A 22,355-nucleotide genomic window follows, 5' to 3' on the forward strand; every position below is an offset into this window, starting at 1 on the left:
GTGCAGTGTATGTGTGTGGTGTAAAGAGCACCAGGATGCGTTTACCAGACTCTCTTGGCCACCAAGCTCCCTGGATTTAAACTCAATCAAAAACTGTGGGACCACCTCACTCAGGTTGTTCGCACCATGGATTGTCAACCGAGGAACCTAGTGCAGCTGGCCACAGTACTGCACTCAGCATGCTTCCATACCCATTTTTGTACCTTCCAGACCCCTATTGACTCTCTTCCTGTATGTCTTTTAGTGAGCCACACTGCAAGAGTTGGTTATTCTGGCTTTTGACAGGTGGTCACATTAATGTGACTGGACAGTGTGTCTCTCCTATAGAGACTGTGAAGACAAGATGTAGAGGTTTTTCAAATAGTAATTCTTTACACAGTGTACATAGAAATGGAACAGGAAGAAGCCCTAATATGTCACATAGTGGGTGGCACCATCTGCCAAAAACTTAAGGGGAGCCAGAACGATGAACATGGCAAAATTAACGTTTTTTTGTTTTTTCATTATAAAATTGTTTGGTGTTTTCTGAATAAAACAAATCAAGTTTCACCCTTCTAAGTGAATTCTAAGTTGATGTGCCATGTAAATGGCTGTAGCGACTTGGTGTGTCACCTCTGATGGCGCCGCACGCTGGCTGCAAGCAGGGTATCTTTGCGGAATTAGACAGTGATTTGTTTTCCGACATTGTATGGCTTTATTTCTGTGACAGGTGACTGTTCATATCAGTAAACATAAATGCTATACCACGTGTGTTGACTTGTGGAGTTTGCTTTGTGTTGTGTAGCTGTTCAACTTTGCGTATTTGACGAAGTTTGCTCACACCTGTTTTGTGTATTTGGTTTGTGGATATCAATATATCCCGTTTCAGCAATCGAGCATTTAAGAAAAGGCAGAATGAGTGGAAGAAGAAATCCTTTGTTGATTCGAAGGGAGATGCTGCTCAGACTGCTTCACCAACTACTCCAAATGAATGTGATAGAACTTCTTCCAGCAAGAAACTTTGTGACAGCAAAGGTTGGTTGGTTGTTTGGGGAAGGATACCAGACAGCGTGGTTATCGGTCTCATCGGATTAGGGAAGGATGGGGAAGAACATCGGCCGTGCCCTTTAAGAGGAACAATCCCGGCATTTGCCTGGAGTGATTTAGGGAAATCACGGAAAACCCAAACCAGGATGGTCGAACACGGGATTGAACCGTCGTCCTCCCGAATGCGAGTCCAGTGTCTAACCACTGCACCACCTCGGTCAGCGTGTGACAGCAAAGAAAAATCTGAGAACTATGAATGTGACAGTAATGATGTGAATGAAATAATTAATATTTCCTTGCTCTCTAATATTTTGAAACATAATGTATTATGGCAAGTTTGCAAAGAAAAAGGACTAGAATTGAAAATAACTTCACACTTTGGTTTAGCATGTAAAATGTTATTGAAGTGTAACAAATGTGCTGCAGAAGTTTCATTTTCTAATGCTAACAGTATTCCCCACAGTGGTAAAAGTGGAAAGAAGGTGTATGATATAAATATTAGGCTAGTGTATGGCTTGCGTTGCATTGGCAAGAGCAGTGCTGCAGGGACAATGTTATGTGGAATTATGAACTTTCCAAAACCACCAACCAAGTTTGGATTTTATAATGAACTGGTGGAATCTTCTGCTGAAGATATTGCTCAAGCAACAATGAAGGAAGCAGTTGAAGGAGCTGTGACATATAATGGGAATTGTAGAGATGTAACTATTGCTTTAGATGGATCATGGCAATGTAGGGGTCATAAATCTGTAAATGGAGTTGTGACAGCTACCAGTGGAGACAGTTGCAAAGTAATTGATGTTGCTATTCTCTCAAAACATTGTAGATGTAAGGGCAAGACCAAGGATGAACATAGTGAAAGTTGTGAAGCAAATTTTTACCGCACAAGTGGAGCGATGGAAGTAGAGGGAGTGAAAGCAATTTTTTCCATATCACAGGAGTGATATAATGTACAACACACTAACTATCTAGGAGATGGTGATTCTAAGGGATATAAAGCTGTAGAGGAACTCAAACCTTACGGCAATGAAGTTTATGTTAAAAAACAGGAGTGCATTAGACATATGCAGAAGCGCATGGGGGCTCGCTTGCGCAAACTAAAGCAGACATTAGGATCCCAGAAGCTTAGTGATGGTAAAACCCTTGGAGGAAGAGGAAGATTGACAGATGAAGCTATTGATAAATTGCAGAGGTATCATGGGTGTGCAATTAGGCAAAAAAACAAGAAGCATTGAGCATATGAGGAGAGCAGTATGGGCATTATTTTTTCATACTGCATCAACAAATGAGCATCCACAACTTGCACTGTGCCCCACAGGTGATGACTCATGGTGTAAGTACCAATCAAGAAAGGAATATGCCCATAAAACAGTTTGCCAAATGCTGTAATTGATGTAATTAAGCCCGTATTCAGAGATTTATCACAGCCAAGTTTATTGGAAAAGTGTTTACATGGGAAAACACAAAATCCAAATGAAAGTGTAAATAATTTATTTCGGATTAGTATTCCCATAAGAGTGTTTATACAGATAAAACATTGCATTTGGGAGTGTATGATGCAGTGGCAACATACAATGAAGGAAACATTATCAAATGTGATGTGCAGAAAAGTTTAGATTTCCAACCAGGACACAATACCATTTCCACAATGCGCCTAATTGACGAAGAAAGACTAAGAGGTGCAGGAAGAAGAGACAAAAGCCTACAACATGCAGCAAAAGGGAAGAAAAGACCAGTGAAAAGAAACTAACATTGGAAAAAGAAGAGGATGCTGCTAATCCATCATATGGGGCAGGAATGTATTAAAAAACTTCGGAAGCCATTTTGCAATTTTCATCTTTGAGGAACATTTTCTGAAAAACTTCTAACAGTATATCAATGAAATTTATACACAATGTTGTTTACTTCTGATCTTCATTTTTGTAACAAATTGTAAAAAATATTGTATAATTCAAGAGTTATAGGAGAAAAAGTGGAAAATTTTAGAGAAAAAAATAAGCATCTGTTTAAAAAACTGTAAAACATAAACCAATAAATATTTCTTAACATGGCATTATAACTTTGTAGAGAAATATTCACTGAACATTTAGTCCAAATTTCAGAGCAATATGTTTTAGAAAAAATGTTCCTTCTATTTGCTAAAATTAACATGGAAGAGATGGATCATTCCAGCTCCCCTTAACTGTGGGTTTTAGAATATGGTTGTAGATGTAGAAACACAATGGGTCTTTGAGGATCAAGATGTTTTTCAACTAAACAAAATTCTTGCAGCATTAGGACAGAGTGTAGCAAGAATTTTGATAGTCATTCCTCCTCAAATTCCAGCTCCCAGCACGCTTCTAGTGTTAGGTTAGCTGAAGCTCCATCACCAGTGTAATCCTTTTCTTCTTCATTAGAGCCTTCATGGAGTTCCACTCCACAATGTCTCCACTGCTGCCTTACTGTGCTGTCCTGAATGTTTTCATCAGCTTGCTCAAGACAAGGACAATTTGAAGCATTATTATGGAAAAAACAAATAAACTTGGCAAGGCAAGTGATATTGAACACTAAGATGGCAGTAGTCGCAAGACAAAATGATACAAAATTAAAATCATTGGCTAATGAATTCAATAACTTCTTCATAGCTTTAGCTGGAAACACAATGAAAAAATAGTCCATTAAATGCAAAGCCAATAAACTTACCTAAATATGTAATGTATACTCCGCCATCAGACATAAGATTTGTCAACTCTTATGTTAGACCATGAAAACCATTAGGTCACTAAAAAGTAGTAACTCTACTGGCTACTTTGGTATCCCAGCCAAAATACGGATATCTTATTCTGACTTGACAGAGCCAACCTTTAGTTACATTTATAATCAGGATGAGTTAAGTAGTATGTCCTGAAAGACTAAAGTGTGCAATAGTACCACCAATATACAAAAGTGGACCTAAGTAACTGCCCCCTAATTATAGATCCAACACACTTCTTCCATTGTTCTCATAAAGTTTTGAGAATGTAGCTTACAAAAGAATTCTGGACCATCTTTCAGAAAATAGCCTTTTAACAACAGCTCAGTTTGGCTTCTGTAGAGGCTTCCCTACTGAGGATACGATATGCAATCTCACAAATACAATTGTAATAAGAGTTGAACAATAAAAATTACCCTGCTGGCATTTTCCATGAACTTGTCAAGGCTTTCGAATGTGCACACCATAAAATTCTGCTAGGAAAACTAAAAAGTTATGGTATTAAAGGTCTTCCCCATGCGTACATGGAGTCATATCCTAATGATAAAAAACAGAGGGTCACTTACCAAACAGTGCAACAGGCACAAGATCAAATAAGAGTGGGGAAGTGTTAAATACAGAATGCCATGAGGAGAGTTGTCCAGGAGTAATGATTTTACATTAGATTTAAAACTTGCCTTGCAACTGTTGGATATGTTAAGTTATAGGGCAAATAGTCAAGTAATTTTATTGAAATTCGGTAAATTCAACAATGTTGTTTTTTTTAACAATTTGTGTATATATATTAAACTAATGATGTTTGGTACCATATAAAAGCAATTTAAAAGAGCTTTCCAATGAAGTAAATTTTATTGTTCTAGCTTAATTACAACACGAGTTGTAAAGAAAACAACATTGTTCCGCGAGTCAAAAATTTGTCATCTTTTCTATTTTTGAAGGTCCATTACTCGGTAACTTTTTGTCAGAAAAATGTGAAAAAATTAATTTGTGTCATGATTTATGAGTAATACATGCATACTTAATTTAAAAAAATCAGGTTGTAGCAATTGTTGATTTGACATGGAATTGCTCCCCTGTAATAGACCTAGATGAAAGACCTGTCCCATACATCCCCCTACCACCAACTACTCCAGTCCGGTCACTAACGTCACCTACACCATCAAAGGCAGGGCTACCTGTGAAACCAGTCATGTGATTTACAAGCTAAGCTGCAACTACTGTGGTGCATTCTATGTAGGCATGACAACCAACAAGTTGTCTGTCCGCATGAACAGCCAACGACAAACTGGGGCCAAAAAACAAGTGGACCACCCTGTTGCTGAACATGCTGCCAGACATGATATCCCTCATCTCAATGACTGCTTCACAGCCAGTGCCATACAGCTCCTTCCCACCAACGCCAGCTTTTCCGAATTGTGCAGGTGGGAACTTTCCTGCAATACATCCTACGTTCCCACAACCCTCTTTGCCTCAACCTTCGTTAGTCACTGTCCTCACCCATCCAGCCCCCTCCCTGTTCCCATTCCAGCAAAACACAGCCGTCATTTCACCATCACACCCAGTCTTTTAGTTTATTTTCTTTTTATTTCTCTCCTTTCCGTTACTTACCCCCTACCCCCTCTGCACATTCTCTCCTGCCCTCCATCTACACTGCAACACTTCACTGTCCGCCACTCCCACCATACTATCCCTCCCCCTCCTCGCCCCACCCTCCTCCTTATCCCCACCCAGTCACTACTCCCATCATGCACTGGTACTGCTGCTTGCAGTGTGCTTTCAGTTCTCTGAGACTGCAGACATGTGTGCAAGTTGCTTTTGCATGAGTGTGTGTGTGCGTGTGTGTGTATGTGTTTCTACTGCTGACAAAGGCCTTAATGGCCGAGAGCTATAATAGTGTGAATCTTTTTGTTGTGCCTATCGCGACTCAGCATCTCCACTATATTGTGAGTAGCAACTTTCCTTCTCTGGTATTGTTACATTCCAACATTAATGATTAACATATCTGTTGATGGTGTGTATGTGAATGAAGCTACATTGACATCTGAACATATCTTCTGTGTGATTCACTTTTTTGTCAGACAATGTATTAGGCCTAAATCTGTTAAAGCAACAAAAATGTCTTCTGTTGTGGCATTTTTCTTCTTTTACCACTTAGTAAATCAAGGATATGGTGGCAATTTTTCTATAAAACTGTAAATATGGCACAATATTGACTATTTGTTTTAAACAAGCAGGTTGCTTCTCATAATACCTAGAAACCACTTGACTTAACAGTATATTTCATTCCCCAATTAGTCTTAAAAGTCATAGTTTCTTTGCTATCTGTCATCTGTAGCAAAGGAAATGAATTAATTTGGCAACTTAAAAAGGTTGATCATTGAATTAACCAACTTCTATTTTAGTGATAGATTTTAAAAATTTGTAACACTGAAATACAGTGCTGTTATAAATACGTAACACACACATACCTCTTGCATATCCTGTATCAACTTTGATGAAAACTGACCATGAAGCTTTGCCAGAAGGTATTGGTGATTTGGCCAATGCTGTTGCTGAATCAACATTGTCGACCAGCAAGTGAAAGGTTGAGATATGATCTGCTAGTGACTTGGCACGACCAATATGGAAAGGTGCAAGAGGGAAAGCTAATAGAATATCATCCCAACCACAATCTGCGAAGAATTCTGCCTCTCTGAATGTTGAGACAGTGATACATTTTTTCTGACCACCAGTCTGGAGCAGTGCTGCTTCTCTGTGGAAACACAGCATTAATAGTACAATTACTGTTTGAATAAACAATGCAGCATACTTTGTAAATGTAATAAAATACTATCATGTTTAAATCATTGTAATTTTACTTTCTTGTAATATGGACCCATAGCTTCTATAAATCGTTTCCTTTATAGCATCTTGCCTTTAGCAGTTAGAATTTAGTTCTACGTTTGCAATTTCAATATTAAGCCATTTTTAAGTAAAAGATTTTGAGATACACATTTATGTTGGACAGAGATAACAACATATATAACAATATTGTTATCTCTCTTAAAGTAAACTTATATGTCAGCATCTTATATAATAATAATAATAAAAATAATCTCTGTATATAAAAAGCAACATCCTGACTGACTCATCATCATCCATCCCAAACCACTTAGGATAAAAACCTGAAATTTGGAGAAGGGGTGGATCTTATACTGTAGGCTTTGTTTAAGATGGGATTTTTCAAAATTCAAACCCTAAGGGGGTGAAGTAGAGGATGATGGATTTTTCTTAACATGTTGCTATTAATGCAATTTTGAAGCTTGACCTACGAAAATTGTTATTTGGTTTCTCAGTCAGAAAAAAAGAAATATAGGTTTCACCATTTTTGGAAATTTAATGCATGGTGAAATTGCAGGTAGAAGATTTCTTTGAAAATTTATCATTATTGAAGAACTATTAAAGTATTTTTAAAGCTACATCTACGAACATTGGTATTTGACTTCTTGGTTACAAATAAAAAAATACGCGTTTCAGTGTTTTTGGAAATTGGACCACTAAGGGTGTAAAATAGGGGATGACATTTTTCATAATTTTTTTTTACTATGACAGCATATTTAAAGACAATGAAAATTTAAATTTGGCTTCTCAGCTAGAAATTAAAAAAAATAAGTGTTTCGCAGTTTTTGGAAATTCAAGCCCTATGGAGGTGAAACAAGATACGAAAGTTTTTATGCAAATACTTCACTTTGCAAGCATTTTCGAAGCTAAATCTTTGAAAATTGGTGTTTGGCTTCTCAGTCAGAGATGAAAAAATACATGTTTCACGGTTTTTGGAAATCCAACCCCTAAGTGGGTGAAATAGGGTCAGCCTGATTCAGTAACTCTTCATCACCCAGCCCAAACTGCAAACAATAGACACTTGAAGCTTGGAGTAGGTGGATCTTAACTGTAGGCATCCTTCAAAAAGAGTTTGTCCAAAATTCCACTCCTAAGGAGGTGAAATAGGGGATGAAAGGCTTTTTTGAAAGTATGTTACTATCAAGGGGATTCTGAAGCAAGAACTACAAAAACTGGTATGTGGTTTCTTAGTCAGAAAATAAAAAATACGTGTATTAGAATTTTTGGAAAATCAGCTACTAAGGGGGTTAAAAAGTGTGTGGAAGTGGTTTTGAAAAAAAAAACTAAGATCTACTAAAGGATTTTTAAGGCCACATCTATGACAGTTGGTATTTGACTTACTGGTTAAAAATAAAAGTAAAAAACAAAAATGTTTCAGTGTTCTGGAAACTCAACCCCTAAGGAAATGCAATAGGGTATGAAAATTTTTAAGAAAATGCTTTGTTACATAAAAAAATTAAAGTTAAATTTGTGGAAACTGGTATTTGAGTTCTTGTTTACATCTAAAGAAATATTTATTAGAGGATGAAAATTGCTAGGGAAATATCTCCACATGAACATAAAAGGCATGATTAATCAAAATCTTTGGACTGCAGCTACCAGAATCACTTTTCAGTCAGATGTACATTTAGGAAAGACCATGTTTATATGACCTTAAGTAGCGTGAAAAGCTTAGAAGGTGTTGCAATTTGTGAACAACTTAAAAATTTGAGTAAATAAAAACAAAACAAAAAATCTCTGCAGGCCATACAGTCTATGACAGCAGAGCAGCAGGTGCTACACCAGTAATAAATATAACAATAAAACTTATATATACAACATCATTGTTATCTCCACATAACATAAACCTAAATGTCAAAATCTCATGCTCGAAAATGGCTTCATGTCAAAATTTCAACCATAAAATAAAACTGTAACAGCTGAGAGCAAGAACACCACATTAAAAAAACCTGTAATTTCAACTTCAGAGCTAGTAAGTTTTAACAACAGATTCACATATTTAAAAAAAAAAAATCATTCTTGTTTTTAAGATATGTCATCTAACATCCACTAAATGCTAAATGTGGGAAAATGTCACAGCAACAGACATTTTTGTAGGAGAAAAGGAACTTTCACTGTGTGGTCTGTTGCCAGATTTTAATTTCTACACAATCTGTATGTGTGACAGAGAAATGCAAATATAATCATTTACATACCCATTGATGGTGTGTACATGAAGGAAGTTATATTGACATTCAAACATTTCTTCTCTGTGCTTCGCTTTTTTGTCAGACAATGTATAAGACCTGTTTCTGGTCAATCAACAAAAATGTCTTTTGCTGTACCATTTTTCTTCTTTTATCAATTGCCAAAGCAGGAGTGACACAAGTTGCTGAAAATCAGGTGCACCTGTTTCACGAGATGAGCAGTCTATTTCTTAGATGACAGATGTTCGAGTTTTAGCTCGAACTTTTAATCAAACCGGTCAGTCACCCTATTTTCACCATGAACCAAAATACACAATTAATACAGACAATTGGAGTTAAGTAAACACATCATAAAACATTATTTGTATTCTATTACAAAAATTTAAATTCATAAAATGTGTCAAATTTATAGTATCTATTTTCTTTTTCAATTTTGTAAAGACATTAATAACTATTATTGTCATTACTGTTATTTCTATAATTCATTCTAGCTAATAACTTGAAAGCATTTGTAAAATAATGAAATGTATATTCATTCATCTGAATGTACAAATCAATATCTTGGAAGCTCACTGTGCTGTGACTTTTTAAAATTCTTGTCATCTTGCTCTTGGGGTGGGACGCACGCTCTAAAAGGTGGAAGATAAAGCAATGATCAATGGCATGAGAACACAGAATGCAATGGAAACCACTGCATTAAAGACTCATAATTTATATCTACAGGACATGTGGCCTGTAATCGAAAAAGTGTCACAATGATCTCTCCAGACTAGTCCCCCATTCAGATCTCAGGGAGTGGACTGTGAGGAAATCACTAGTAACCAATGAATGGATAACTTTCTACGACTCGGGGTGTGGAATGTCAGAAAATTGAATGTGGTACAGAATCTAGAAACTCTGAAAATGGAAATGCTAAGGCTCAGTCTAGATGTAGAGAAGGTCAGTGAAGTTAAATGGAAAGAAGATAAGGATCTATAATCAGATAATTGTAGGGTAATATTACCAGACGCACAAAATGATACGTCGGCAGTAGGACTTGTTATGAATAAGAAATAGGACAGAGTGTGAGTTACTTTGAACATTTCTGTAACAGGGTTCTTCTCATCACAATCGACATCAAACCAACACCAACAACAACAGTTCAGAGATACATGCTGCAAGGGTGTAGTCTGCATTATGTCAAAGGGGTGGGGTGTGAGGTCCAATTTGTTAAAGAGGGCCTTAGAAAGGCTGCTGTTTGTCATTTTATTCTGAAATTGTGTTCATTTATTTATTAATTTTATGTAAACAATTTGTTTTGGGAGGCATTTATAATAATAGTATTTCGTCTGTGAAATTAAGCAAAAAAGCAAAAAAAGCTTCTCTTAAAAAAAGTGTAGCAAATACTCTCAACAGAGTGTGTGTGTGTGTGTGTGTGTGTGTGTGTGTGTGTGTGTCTTGCTATGCTGTCTCTACACTGCAGCAGTGCCCTCCACCCAAATATGCACAATTTAATATTCCATACCTTCACTCTGTTGCCAAATGGATTAAAATTGGAATACAAAGTATTGCTTCTTTGCTAACAAACCACAGTTCAGTCTTGCAGTATTGCAGAGCACAACAATCTTATAGTTGGGTTGAATAATTTATAAAGTTAAACGGGTTCAAATCACTTTTGACACTACCTGTTTTTCTCCTACTAAAATCTTGTATTTAAACTTATGACTTATCTGAAAACATGTCGGAATTTCTTCAACACAAAGCATCCCAAGTTCCTCAATTTAATCTCAAATCTTATTAAAGTATCTTTCATGTCATTAAAATTCTTCAATTTCTTTAGGTCATCAATAACTGTTTATTATTATTATTGTTATTTCAACAGTCAATTTGAAACTATAGCACCACATAAAAAACCACCAATACCATGAGCTACAATTTTGGGATCTTTATAATGATTCAAGCATTAATTTCAGGTAGAATTGTAAAGTATGTGACTTGTGGTGTACTTTGTAACATCATCGCCACGTTCATGTTTCTGCATTTGCATCATGCATATCTGAAAGATACAAATGCCACACTAATCCCTTACCCTTATGTTGGAGCTTACTTACCTGAATCAGAGTAGCGCTATGTTGCATCCAACTGCAGCAGCAGCCTCAAATGGAATCTTTTTGATCACCTCTTCTATCTTTCAGTTTCACTACATGGCAGCTAGGTCATGTGTAATTTCATTTAAGATGTCAGCGACACAGACAAAGGATTCAAACATTGAGCACTCAGCATGCTGCATTTCTGATGCCACAACATAGAAAAACCACATTGAGGAATCTTTCCAAACATGCAGAGCAATATCTAGCTTGTCACATATTCTGAACGTGCATTTGAACATACACCATTAGATGAAAGAATGCCACCTATGTGACATAGGGCATTCTCTCTTCAGTACAGGGTCATGTGATGCTGTATTTGGCTCTCAGTTGAGGTCCATATGTACAGGGTTATTACAAATGACTGGAGCGATTTCGCAGCTCTACAATAACTTTATTATTTGAGATATTTTCACAATGCTTTGCACACACATACAAAAACTCAAAAAGTTTTTTTAGGCATTCATAAATGTTCGATATGTGCCCCTTTAGTGATTCGGCAGACATCAAGCCGATAATCAAGTTCCTCCCACACTCGGCGCAGCATGTCCCCATTAATGAGTTCGAAAGCATCGTTGATGCGAGCTCGCAGTTCTGGCACGTTTCTTGGTAGAGGAGGTTTAAACACTGAATCTTTCACATAACCCCACAGAAAGAAATCGCATGGGGTTAAGTCGGGAGAGCGTGGAGGCCATGACATGAATTGCTGATCATGATCTCCACCACGACCGATCCATCGGTTTTCCAATCTCCTGTTTAAGAAATGCTGAACATCATGATGGAAGTGCGGTGGAGCACCATCATCCTGTTGAAAGATGACATCGGCGCTGTCGGTCTCCAGTTGTGGCATGAGCCAATTTTCCAGCATGTCCAGATACACGTGTTCAACCGTTTCTTCGCTCACTGCAGGCCGACCCGTTGATTTACCCTTACAGAGGCATCCAGAAGCTTTAAACTGCGCATATCATCGCCGAATGGAGTTAGCAGTTGGTGGATCTTTGTTGAACTTCGTCCTGAAGTGTCATTGCACTGTTACGACTGACTGATGTGAGTGCATTTCAAGCACGGCATACGGCTTTCTCGGCTCCTGTCGCCATTTTGTCTCACTGCGCTCTCGAGCGTTCTGGCGGCAGAAACCTGAAGTGCGGCTTCAGCCGAACAAAACTTTATGAGTTTTTCTACGTATCTGTAGTGTGTCATGACCATATGTCAATGAATGGAGCTACAGTGAATTTATGAAATCGCTTCAATCATTTGTAATAGCCCTGTATATATGCCATTGTTAAGCATCAGCAAACTGAGGCTCTCTAAAATAAACTCACCATTAATTATATGATTTGTTGTAGTAAAATGATGGGAAACATCATATCTGTGGCCAAAGAATTATTGTAACTTGTATATTATGGAAGTAGACCATTTCAAAACAATGGCAGGTTGAGGATCCATCAGAACTACATTGTTCTTGGTACAATTTGTTATAGTTAAATGTCAGTTAATAACACATCAACAATTCAAGTTTTCACGAGATGTTAAGGTGCAAAGTATGGTCATAGCTTGTTCATGTTCAGTGTAGTGTAAAGAGTAGAGTTGCAGAATTAAAACATAACAGGTGCTGTGTTGTTGGTTCGTGTCTTTTCTCATTTGTTTAATGGAAGTATATTCTATATTTGATGTGGAAATGTAAGTGCACTCTTTCTGAGTAGTGAGTTTGTTCTATTGGCAACATCTACAAGACAGCTTGTGCTGCTTTCAATAAGATATTTTGCTCTTTTTTGTTTCAAGATTTTTATTTCACATATTCTGAAGATTCTGCTATTCACTAGGGACAGTACTCAAATAAGAATGAGCTTAGGGTTTTACTAAAAATTGAGAAGCTGAAATCATTTTTATCTTATGTGTAGAACTATTGCAAATTTGTATTGCACTATTTGTAATAACGTGTTTGTAAGCCGATGTCCTTACTGACTGAACTTGGTACTTATCTTTTTGCCTCATAAAATATTTATGGATCTTGAAGTTCTTATTTATGCATACTGCAGACAGAACAACACAAGTAGCATATGGACAAGGGAGGAAATGTGTATTTTCATAAAGCCAATGAAGGAGTTTTATGCCTGTCCATTTTGTAAACTGTGTGTCTTATGAGGCAGATACAGCCAACAACTGGTGCTAGAGTGCGCTGTGATCACGTATACCAACTTGAGGCACAAGTACTGTATGCACAAGTTACATTACAATTTAGTAATGATGAAGAGCAGGCTGAAGCTTAAGATACTGGTCAGGAAGAATCAGTGCACATGGAAGTGGCATACAGAAGTATTAAGGAATGAAGAATGAAGTGACTCCTGCATAAACTTAAAAAAAGTACCTGAACTGGGTGGGCAGTTAGCAGCACAAGAAGCTACATTTGCACACCACAGTGCAATGCATAGCCACAGCTTTACGTCAATGAATTCAATTAATTGCTCTATAGTGGTTGGTACAAAACTTTTCAGTCTAAATTCACATGTGAACACACAAAACGAGATGCAATCATTTACAAAGGTTATTGCACCACATGCCGCTCAGCAAGTTTTCATCAACTGAATAGTACTCAGTTTTTTTTTCTGTAATGTTTGATACATTGAATCATCTTGCAGGTATTTTACGAGTGACTAAAATTCGAAAATAAAATGGCATGCATCTGGAATTTGACTGAAATCAGAAAGTGATCACATGACATCCCTCTATTGGGCTGATAGGAACTGGTCATGTGTTTAGTTTAGTTTAGTTTAGTTTAGTTATGTCATGTCCCATAGATCATTTTCTTTATTATTTTATTGATATGATGTGGAACAAGTCAGATTACAAGATATATATACACACACACACACACATGAACAGTGTTAATATCAATATTACTGAAATTTTTAGTTCTACAGATACAGCTACATTTACAGGTACAATTCTTTTTTACCAGTTCTGAAACAGAAACTTGTCCATGGAATAGTTACCTCAAAAAACTATTCCGTAATGTTAGGAGGCTGATCAGTTTATTACCAAGACTAGTGGTTATATGAAGAGTGAAAGAAGCTAAACTTAATTGTGTGAGAAGTTCAGTAACATTCTTCTTCCAGTTCAAGTTGTCATCAATGTGAACACCCAAAAATTTGGAGAAATCTCTCCTGTTAACTGAGCCCTGTTCATAAGCTACATCAATTGTTGGTATGATTCTATTCGATGTACAGAACTGGAAATAGTGAGTTTTTTCAAAATTAAGGGAGAGTCCATTTTCTGAAACCACTTAATAAGTCTTTGAAAGACTAGCTGCTTTTTCTGGAATGAGATTTATTATAACACTCATGTCATCTGCAAAAAGTTCTAGTTCTGCTTGCTGAATGTTAAGTGAGAGGTCATTCACATGAAGAAGGAACAGCATAGGACCCCAAATTGAACCCTGTGGGACCCCACTCACTAGAATTTACCACCCTCCCAACATTATTTGTGTTATTCAGCACAACTTTTTGCTTTCTGTTCGTTAAGTATGATTCAAACCAACTGTGTGTATAGCCTTCAGTTCCGTAAGACTTGAGTTTTTCTAAGAGCGTGACATGATCCACACAGTCAAATGCCTTAGAAGGATCACAAAATATACCAACTGGCAATAATTTGTTATTTAGGGCTTGTAATATATGATGGTCCGCCCTCGTGGTCTCGCGGTAGCATTCTCGCTTCCCGAGCACAGGGTCCCGGGTTCGATTCCCGGCAGGGTCAGGGATTCTTCCTGCCTCGAGATGACTGGGTGGTGTTGTGTCGTCTTCATCATCATCATTCATCCCCATTACAGTCGGAGGAAGGCAACAGCAAACCACCTCCATTAGGACCTTGCCTAGTAAGGCGGTGCGGTTCTGTAGATTGTTACAATTACTGTAGAAGTATATTGCAGTAGCAACTCACAAGCACATGCTTCAAGGATCTGATCAACACAAAAACTATTTGTTTCAATATTTTTGACTGTGTGTCCAGTTTTTACTTAAGTAGCAGCTCCTCCTTTTTCCATGTTGACTCTACATGAATAAGATGCTAATCTGTAGTCCCTTAAATTGAACTTCTCCATCCCTGTGGCTACATGGTGTTCAGAGAGACACAAAACATCTATACCTTCAGAATTTACCCCATTTTCTAGGCATACAAGAAGCTTATCTATCTTATTATTCAATCCTCTAATGTCCTGACGAAACACACAAATTTTATTTCTTTGGATACTGCTACAGTCATTATGGTACTGTTCTGTTTTAATCTCTTTCAATACTCTCTGTCTGTAACCTGACTCTAACCTAAAAAATGTGTCCCTCTGACTCCAGTAATCACAGGTATTTTGTCTTGTGTGCATGTGGCCCCCATTACATTTTCTGCAAGAAAATCAACTAATCTATCTTTCCCCCTCCCATTCAGGTGCAGGCACAGTGTAGCCACACCTCCCAATTGCATCAACAGGCACAGCACAGATATGAGATTTAGTTTCTGCCAACAGTAAACCCACCCTCACAGTTCTCTGTTAACATGGTTGACAGCTGTATTAACCCAGGGCTGGTCATGGCACTCCAAAACATCCACAAACCCCACATGAATGTGAGCTGTTGCTGCTCCTATTACATCCAGGTCACACTTAATACTATAGTCCAAATTGCTAGCCAGGCTGTTTCCTGCTCCTCCTACGATAAGAACATGGTCCTCACTATCAGAATCTTTGTACAAGGCCCCTAGGTTTCCTGTACACTGGCTAAGCTTAGCACCAGGTTTCACAATGCTTGTGACCTGGTACTCGACTCCTAGCCTATCCTGTAGCATCTGGCTTACACCTCTCCCATGACTGCTACCTAACAGCAGGAATTTTTTCTTTCTGCTTGATTTTACTCCCAACCTAGTATTACATCTACATCTACATCTACATTTATACTCCGCAAGCCACCCAACGGTGTGTGGCGGAGGGCACTTTATGTGCCATTGTCATTACCTCCCTTTCCTGTTCCAGTCATGTATGGTTCGTGGGAAGAACGACTGCTGGAAAGCCTCTGTGCGCGCTCGAATCTCTCTAATTTTACATTCGTGATCTCCTCGAGAGGTATAAGTAGGGGGAAGCAATATATTCGATACCTCATCGAGAAACGCACCCTCTCGAAACCTACACCGCGATGCAGAGCGCCTCTCGTGCAGAGTCTGCCACTGGAGTTTTCTAAACATCTCCGTAACGCTATCATGCTTAGCAAATAACCCTGTGATGAAATGCGCCGCTCTTCTTTGGATCTTCTCTATCTCCTCCGTCAACCCGATCTGGTACAGATCCAACACTGATGAGCAATACTCAAGTATAGGTCGAACGAGTGTTTTGTAAGCCACCTCCTTTGTTGAGGAACTACATTTGCTAAGGACTCTCAATCTCAACAATTAATTTTATATGATCATTCCACTTCAAATTGTTCCGCACACATACTCCCAGATATTTTACAGAAGTAACTGCTACCAGTGTTTGTTCCGCTATCATATAATCATACAATAAAGGATCCTTCTTTCTATGTATTCACAATACGTTACATTTGTCTATGTTAAGGGTCAGTTGCCACTCTCTGCACCAAGTGCCTATCCGCTGCAGATCTTCCTGCATTTCACTACAATTTTCTAATGCTGCAACTTCTCTGTATACTACAGCATCATCCACAAAAAGCTGCATGGAACTTCCAACACTATCTACTAGGTCATTTATATATATTGTGAAAAGCAATGGTCCCATAACACTCCCCTGTGACACACCAGAGGTTACTTTAATGTCTGTAGACGTCTCCCCATTGAGAACAACATGCTGTGTTCTGTTTGCTAAACACTCTTCAATCCAGCCACACAGCTGGTCTGATATTCTGTAGCCTCTTACTTTGTTTATCAGGCGACAGTGCGGAACTGTATCGAACGCCTTCCAAAAGTCAAGGAAAATAGCATCTACCTGGGAGCCTGTATCTAATATTTTCTGGGTCTCATGAACAAATAAAGTGAGTTGGGTCTCACACGATCGCTGTTTCCGGAATCCATGTTGATTCCTACAGAGTAGATTCTGGGTTTCCAAAAAAGACATGATACGCGAGCAAAAAACATGTTCTAAAATTCTGCAACAGATCGACGTCAGAGATATAGGTCTATAGTTTTGCGCATCTGCTCGATGACCCTTCATGAAGACTGGGACTACTTGTGTTCTTTTCAAATCATTTGGAACCTTCCGTTCCTCTAGAGACTTGCAGTACACGGCTGTTAGAAGGGGGGCAAGTTCTTTCGCGTACTCTGTGTAGAATCGAATTGGTATCCCGTCAGGTCCAGTGGACTTTCCTCTGTTGAGTGATTCCAGTTGTTTTTCTATTCCTTGGACACTTATTTTGATGTCAGCCATTTTTTCGTTTGTGCAAGGATTAAGAGAAGTAACTGCAGTGCAGACTTCGTCTGTGAAACAGCTTTCAAAAAAGGTGTTTAGTATTTCATCTTTACGCGTGTCATCCTCTGTTTCAATGCCATCATCATCCCGGAGTGTCTGGATATGATGTTTCAAGCCAATTACTGATTTAACATAAGACCAGAACTTCCTAGGATTTTCTGTCAAGTCGGTACATAGAATTTTACTTTGAAATTCACTGAACGCTTCACGCATAGCCCTCCTTACGCTAACTTTGACATTGTTTAGCTTCTGCTTGTCTGAGAGGTTTTGACTGCGTTTAAACTTGCAGTGAAGCTCTCTTTGCTTTCGCAGTAGTTTCCTAACTTTGTTGTTGAACCACGGTGGGTTTTCCCCGTCCCTCACAGTTTTACTCAGCATGTACCTGTCTAAAACGCATTTTACGATTGCCTTGAACTTTTTCCATAAACACTCAACATTGTCAGTGTCGGAACAGAAATTTTCGACCTTATGATCACTGATTTCCTGTTCTGTGCTTACAGAGTTGAAAAGTTTGGGTCTGTTTGTTATCAGTAGGTCCAAGATGTTATCTCCATGAGTCGGTTCTCTGTTTAATTGCTCGAGGTAATTTTCGGATAGTGCACTCAGTATAATGTCACTCGATGCTCTGCCTATACCACCCGTCCTATACATCTGAGTGTCCCAGTCTACATCTGGTAAATTGAAATCTCCACCTAAGACTATAACAGCCTGAGAAAATTTATGTGAAATGTATTCCAAATTTTCTCTCAGTTGTTCTGCCACTAATGCTGCTGAGTCGGGAGGTCGGTAAAAGGAGCCAATTATTAACCTAGCTCAGTTGTTGAGTGTAACCTCCACCCATAATAATTCACAGGAACTATCCACTTCTACTTCACTACAGGATAAACTACTAATAACAGCGACAAACACACCACCACCGGTTGCATGCTATCTATACTTTCTAAACACCGTCTGTGCCTTTGTAAAAATTTCGGTAGAATTTATCTCTGGCTTCAGCCAGCTTTCCGTACCTATAATGATTTCAGCTTTGGTGCTTTCCATCAGCGTTTGAAGTTCCGGTACTTTACCAATGCAGCTTCGACAGTTTTCAATTACAATACCAACTGCTGCTTGGTCCCCGCATGTCCTGACTTTGCCCCGCACCCTTTGAGGCTGTTGCCCTTTCTGTACTTGCCCGAGGCATTCTAACCTAAAAAACCACACAGTCCATGCCACACAACCCCTGCTACCCGTGTAGCCGTCCGCTATGTGAAGTGGACTCCTGACCTATCCAGTGGAACCTGAAACCCCACCACCCTATGGTGCAAGTTGAGGAATCTGCAGCCCACACGGTTGCAGAACCGTCTCAGCCTCTGATTCAGACCCTCAACTCGGCTTTGTACCAAAGGTCCGCAGTCAGGCCTGTTGACGATGCTGCAGATGGTGAACTCTGCTTTCATCCCGCTAGCGAGACTGGCAGTCTTCACCAAATCAGATAGCCGCCGGAAGCCAGAGAGGATTTCCTCCGATCCATAGCGACGCCAACATGAGTGACCAACTGCAGATGGGTGCACCCTGTACCCTTCATGGCATCCGGAAGGACCCTTTCCACATCTGGAATGACTCCCCCCGGTATGCACACGGAGTGCACATTGGTTTTCTTCCCCTCTCTTGCTGCCATATCCCTAAGGGGCCCCATTACATGCCCGACGTTGGAGCTCCCAACTACCAGTAAGCCCACCCTTTGCGACCGACCAGATCTTGCAGACTGAGGGGCAACCTCTGGAACAGGACAAGCAGCCATGTCCGGTCGAAGACCAGTATCATCCAGAGACAGAGCCTGAAACCGGTTCATCAGACAAACTGGAGAGGCCTTCCGTTCAGACCTCCGGAATGGCTTTCGCCTCCTGCCACACCTCGAGACAACCTCCCACTCTACCACAGGTGAGGGGTCAGCCTCAATGTGGGCAGTATACCGGGCAGCCACAGCCGTTGTCCAATTGGGGGATGCGAGAGACGAGCTGGCTACCCCGACAAACCCCCATACGGATGCCCATTGGCAACAGCCTCATGCTGTGTGACCAAAGCCAACACTGCCTGAAGCTGGGAGCGAAGAGATACCAAGTCAGCCTGCCGCCGAACACAGTAGTTACAGTCCCTATCCATTCTAAAAACTGTTGTGTAAAGAACGTCTGAGCTAATCTATAGAGAGCACAAACAATTCGACACAAAATTTAAACAGTTATTAAAATACAACATTGCCTAGTAAATGCAGTAATGCTGCTACTTGTGCACTGCTGACACACTGCTCGGCGGCGGAAGGAGACTATGCAATTTTACACTATTCAGGTACTAAAGCGCGATGCTACAACTCTCAAATACTATAATACACCCAAAATTTATGAATTAAACAATGCAAGTATCCAAAAACACGCAAAGAAATTAAGAATTGAACTATGTAACAAATAAGTGAGCTAGGAGTATACGACTTGCTGCTGGCAGTTGCTTATCCAACGGCGGCAGGGAGCACACTTGCAATTGTTACTACGAGTCAGCTGCACCCTACTTTGCTCAAAAACTGTTTTGAGGCTCTTCTACTTCAGTTAACAAATCAAACTGGTTGCTCACTGGAATCTGAAAAGTGATTTCTGGGGTTTTCTCCTTGTTACCTGTTCCCAGCTCCCATTGTCTCTTTTCCCCTTCAATCTGTCTAATTCGGGGTACACCATTTCTAGTTCAGCCTGAAGGGCACAAATATTTTTTCCCTGTTCCACGATTTTCTTGTCACGGTTACTTAATCTACAACTCCATTGGCAAACCTCATCTTGCACTATCCGTGCTGCAATCACCCCAGCGAAACACCAACCCATAATCCTGACATTTCACTCCCTTGCTCACTAATCTACAACAACATCCACATTTGTCACACATGATGGCAGATTAAACAATAAAAATTACACTACAAACAATTCTGCAACACCAATTAATAATTAGTAGAAAGTAACTTAGCTTCTGGTGAGATAAGCAGAGAACTTCTGGACGGCAGGCGAATGCAGCAGCAGGCGAATGCAAACAATGTGAAGTTAATTGCTGGCGTAGGTTATAGTGGCAAAGATCACAAAACGAGTAAGGAACTGAAGAGGCTCGATATTTTCTAATGACAAATTTGAACAGGCGCTATCACTGAATTATGTATAAACACTCTCATAGAAACAGAAACACCACTTAACGACTTTACTGCACAATATGGAAAATTAATTGTACGGAAGTACAGAAACACAGAAAACACAAACCGAATGCAAGCTATACACTCACGATGCTCTTCACATCAAAAGTAATGGAGGAGACAGACTATGAATGTGTTAGTGGAAAGGTGTAAAATGTTTGCCTATTTCAACATTAAAAACATTAACATGAAAAACTTGACTCATTTGGTGGAGTTTTGTGTGGCAATTCTAAGTTCAAATGCTGCTGTGTAACATGTCTTTTCCTTAGTGAACTCTTTGTGGTCAGATGAAAATAACAGAATGAAAACTGAAACACTGAAGGCCTTTGCCACTGTCAAAACACACTTTAATGAGGCATCATGTGTTGACTTTTACTGCAAAATATCATTGGAGAAGACGCTTCTTGATAAAATGGATAAAGGTGAAAAGTACAGTAACAGGGTAGCAGTAAAACTGGGAAAAGGCATTTGGGAATACCTGAGTGCAAGATGCAAAAGTAAACTTCTACATTCATTAAATTTTGCCAACACAATTTGTGTCTCCTTTTTTCCTTAATTGTCCAATATTTTTTCTGAACTTTTTAATACGTGCCCTTTCTTGATAAAAATGAAATGGACAACCTATTTCACAGACACACACCACAATATATCCATGCCCATGGTGGGTTCGCCTTGAAATCACATCTGTAAACTGACGCAGTAAAACTGGAATAATGTTTGTAGTTTTTGCATACTCATGATCATGTTGCAGGTTCACCAGTTGAGGTTCTAGTTAAAATTCACACTGCAAAACAAACTACAATAAATGCAACTGTATTTTTTTTACACTCATGTTGCAGCTGAAACTGTGAAAGGTTACAAGCCATCTGACTTGCCTTCTTCCATTCATACACTAAATTCGTCTGCCGCCTGTCACAACTGGTGATAGGCAGGACACTTTACTTTCATCATTCTAAAAGCCTCATGACATTATTTAAAGTTGGGCAATGTATTGTATAAAACTGCAATGGTTGTCGCTCGAGGCTTGTGGTTCTATTCTAAGAATGTATAAGACATTCGCACAGAACTCTGAAAGCAACGGGGAGACCACAGGACATTCAAAGATTTTGTTCTGGCTTACACATGTCAAGGAGCCACCTGAGAGGGCTCACTGAACTCTCCTCAATCAAGCTAAGATGGGGTTCATGGTACTCGGTATGGTTCAGGTCTGTAGAAGGCTGGTGGCAGTAGTCTCAGGTACTGGCTGCCACATAATAATTTATGGTGAGAAATCACTAGTCTTGCAAGGTCTGGGCCTACATGGTGAGAGAAGCTTTGTGGGGTTCTCATCACGTTCGTCAGGCTTCTTGAAATTCAGAAGTGTATAAACAATGCTCTGATCTAACCATCGCCTATGGACATCAGACAAGAATTTTTAGAGCAAACTGGCAAGAAAGATATTCTCTGATTGGCCTGTGTCTGGATACATTCTGTGGAGGAAATTTATTAAACATAGCAGTTTTAACAATACTGGCAGAAAACAGTAACATTTTTCCTGAATGCTGGTTGTGGCCAGAACAGTGAAAACAGCAGTCACGAGCAGTGACACGTGAGGAAGGATACTCTCAGTTTGAAGTGGAAGGTGAAAGGTCATTGGTTTTAGACATCAGGGACTCTGATTTCAGATGGTGGATGGGACTTCACAGTGTCCAAGTCCTGATGAGTGACATTCTGGTTCTTCACATCCAACCACATACAGCCAACT

At 39.2% G+C, this 22,355-nt stretch overlaps 1 protein-coding gene across 5 annotated transcripts in view; it reads right to left on the minus strand.

The window, feature by feature from the left end:
- Positions 1-22,355, minus strand: part of LOC126095236 (D-threo-3-hydroxyaspartate dehydratase-like) — a 371,140-nt gene that overhangs the window by 40,330 nt on the left and 308,455 nt on the right. For 4 of the 5 annotated variants that reach the window (XM_049909989.1, XM_049909988.1, XM_049909986.1 and 1 more), the window contains exon 3: positions 6,226-6,509. In XM_049909989.1, coding sequence (XP_049765946.1) covers positions 6,226-6,509 — 284 coding nt within the window. Of the gene's footprint in view, positions 1-6,225; positions 6,510-8,832; positions 9,111-22,355 lie in introns of all 5 variants that reach the window. The other variant, XM_049909990.1, reaches the window with a different exon arrangement.

Source organism: Schistocerca cancellata, chromosome 8, assembly GCF_023864275.1.
Source record: "Schistocerca cancellata isolate TAMUIC-IGC-003103 chromosome 8, iqSchCanc2.1, whole genome shotgun sequence".
NCBI classification, from domain to species: domain Eukaryota; kingdom Metazoa; phylum Arthropoda; class Insecta; order Orthoptera; family Acrididae; genus Schistocerca; species Schistocerca cancellata.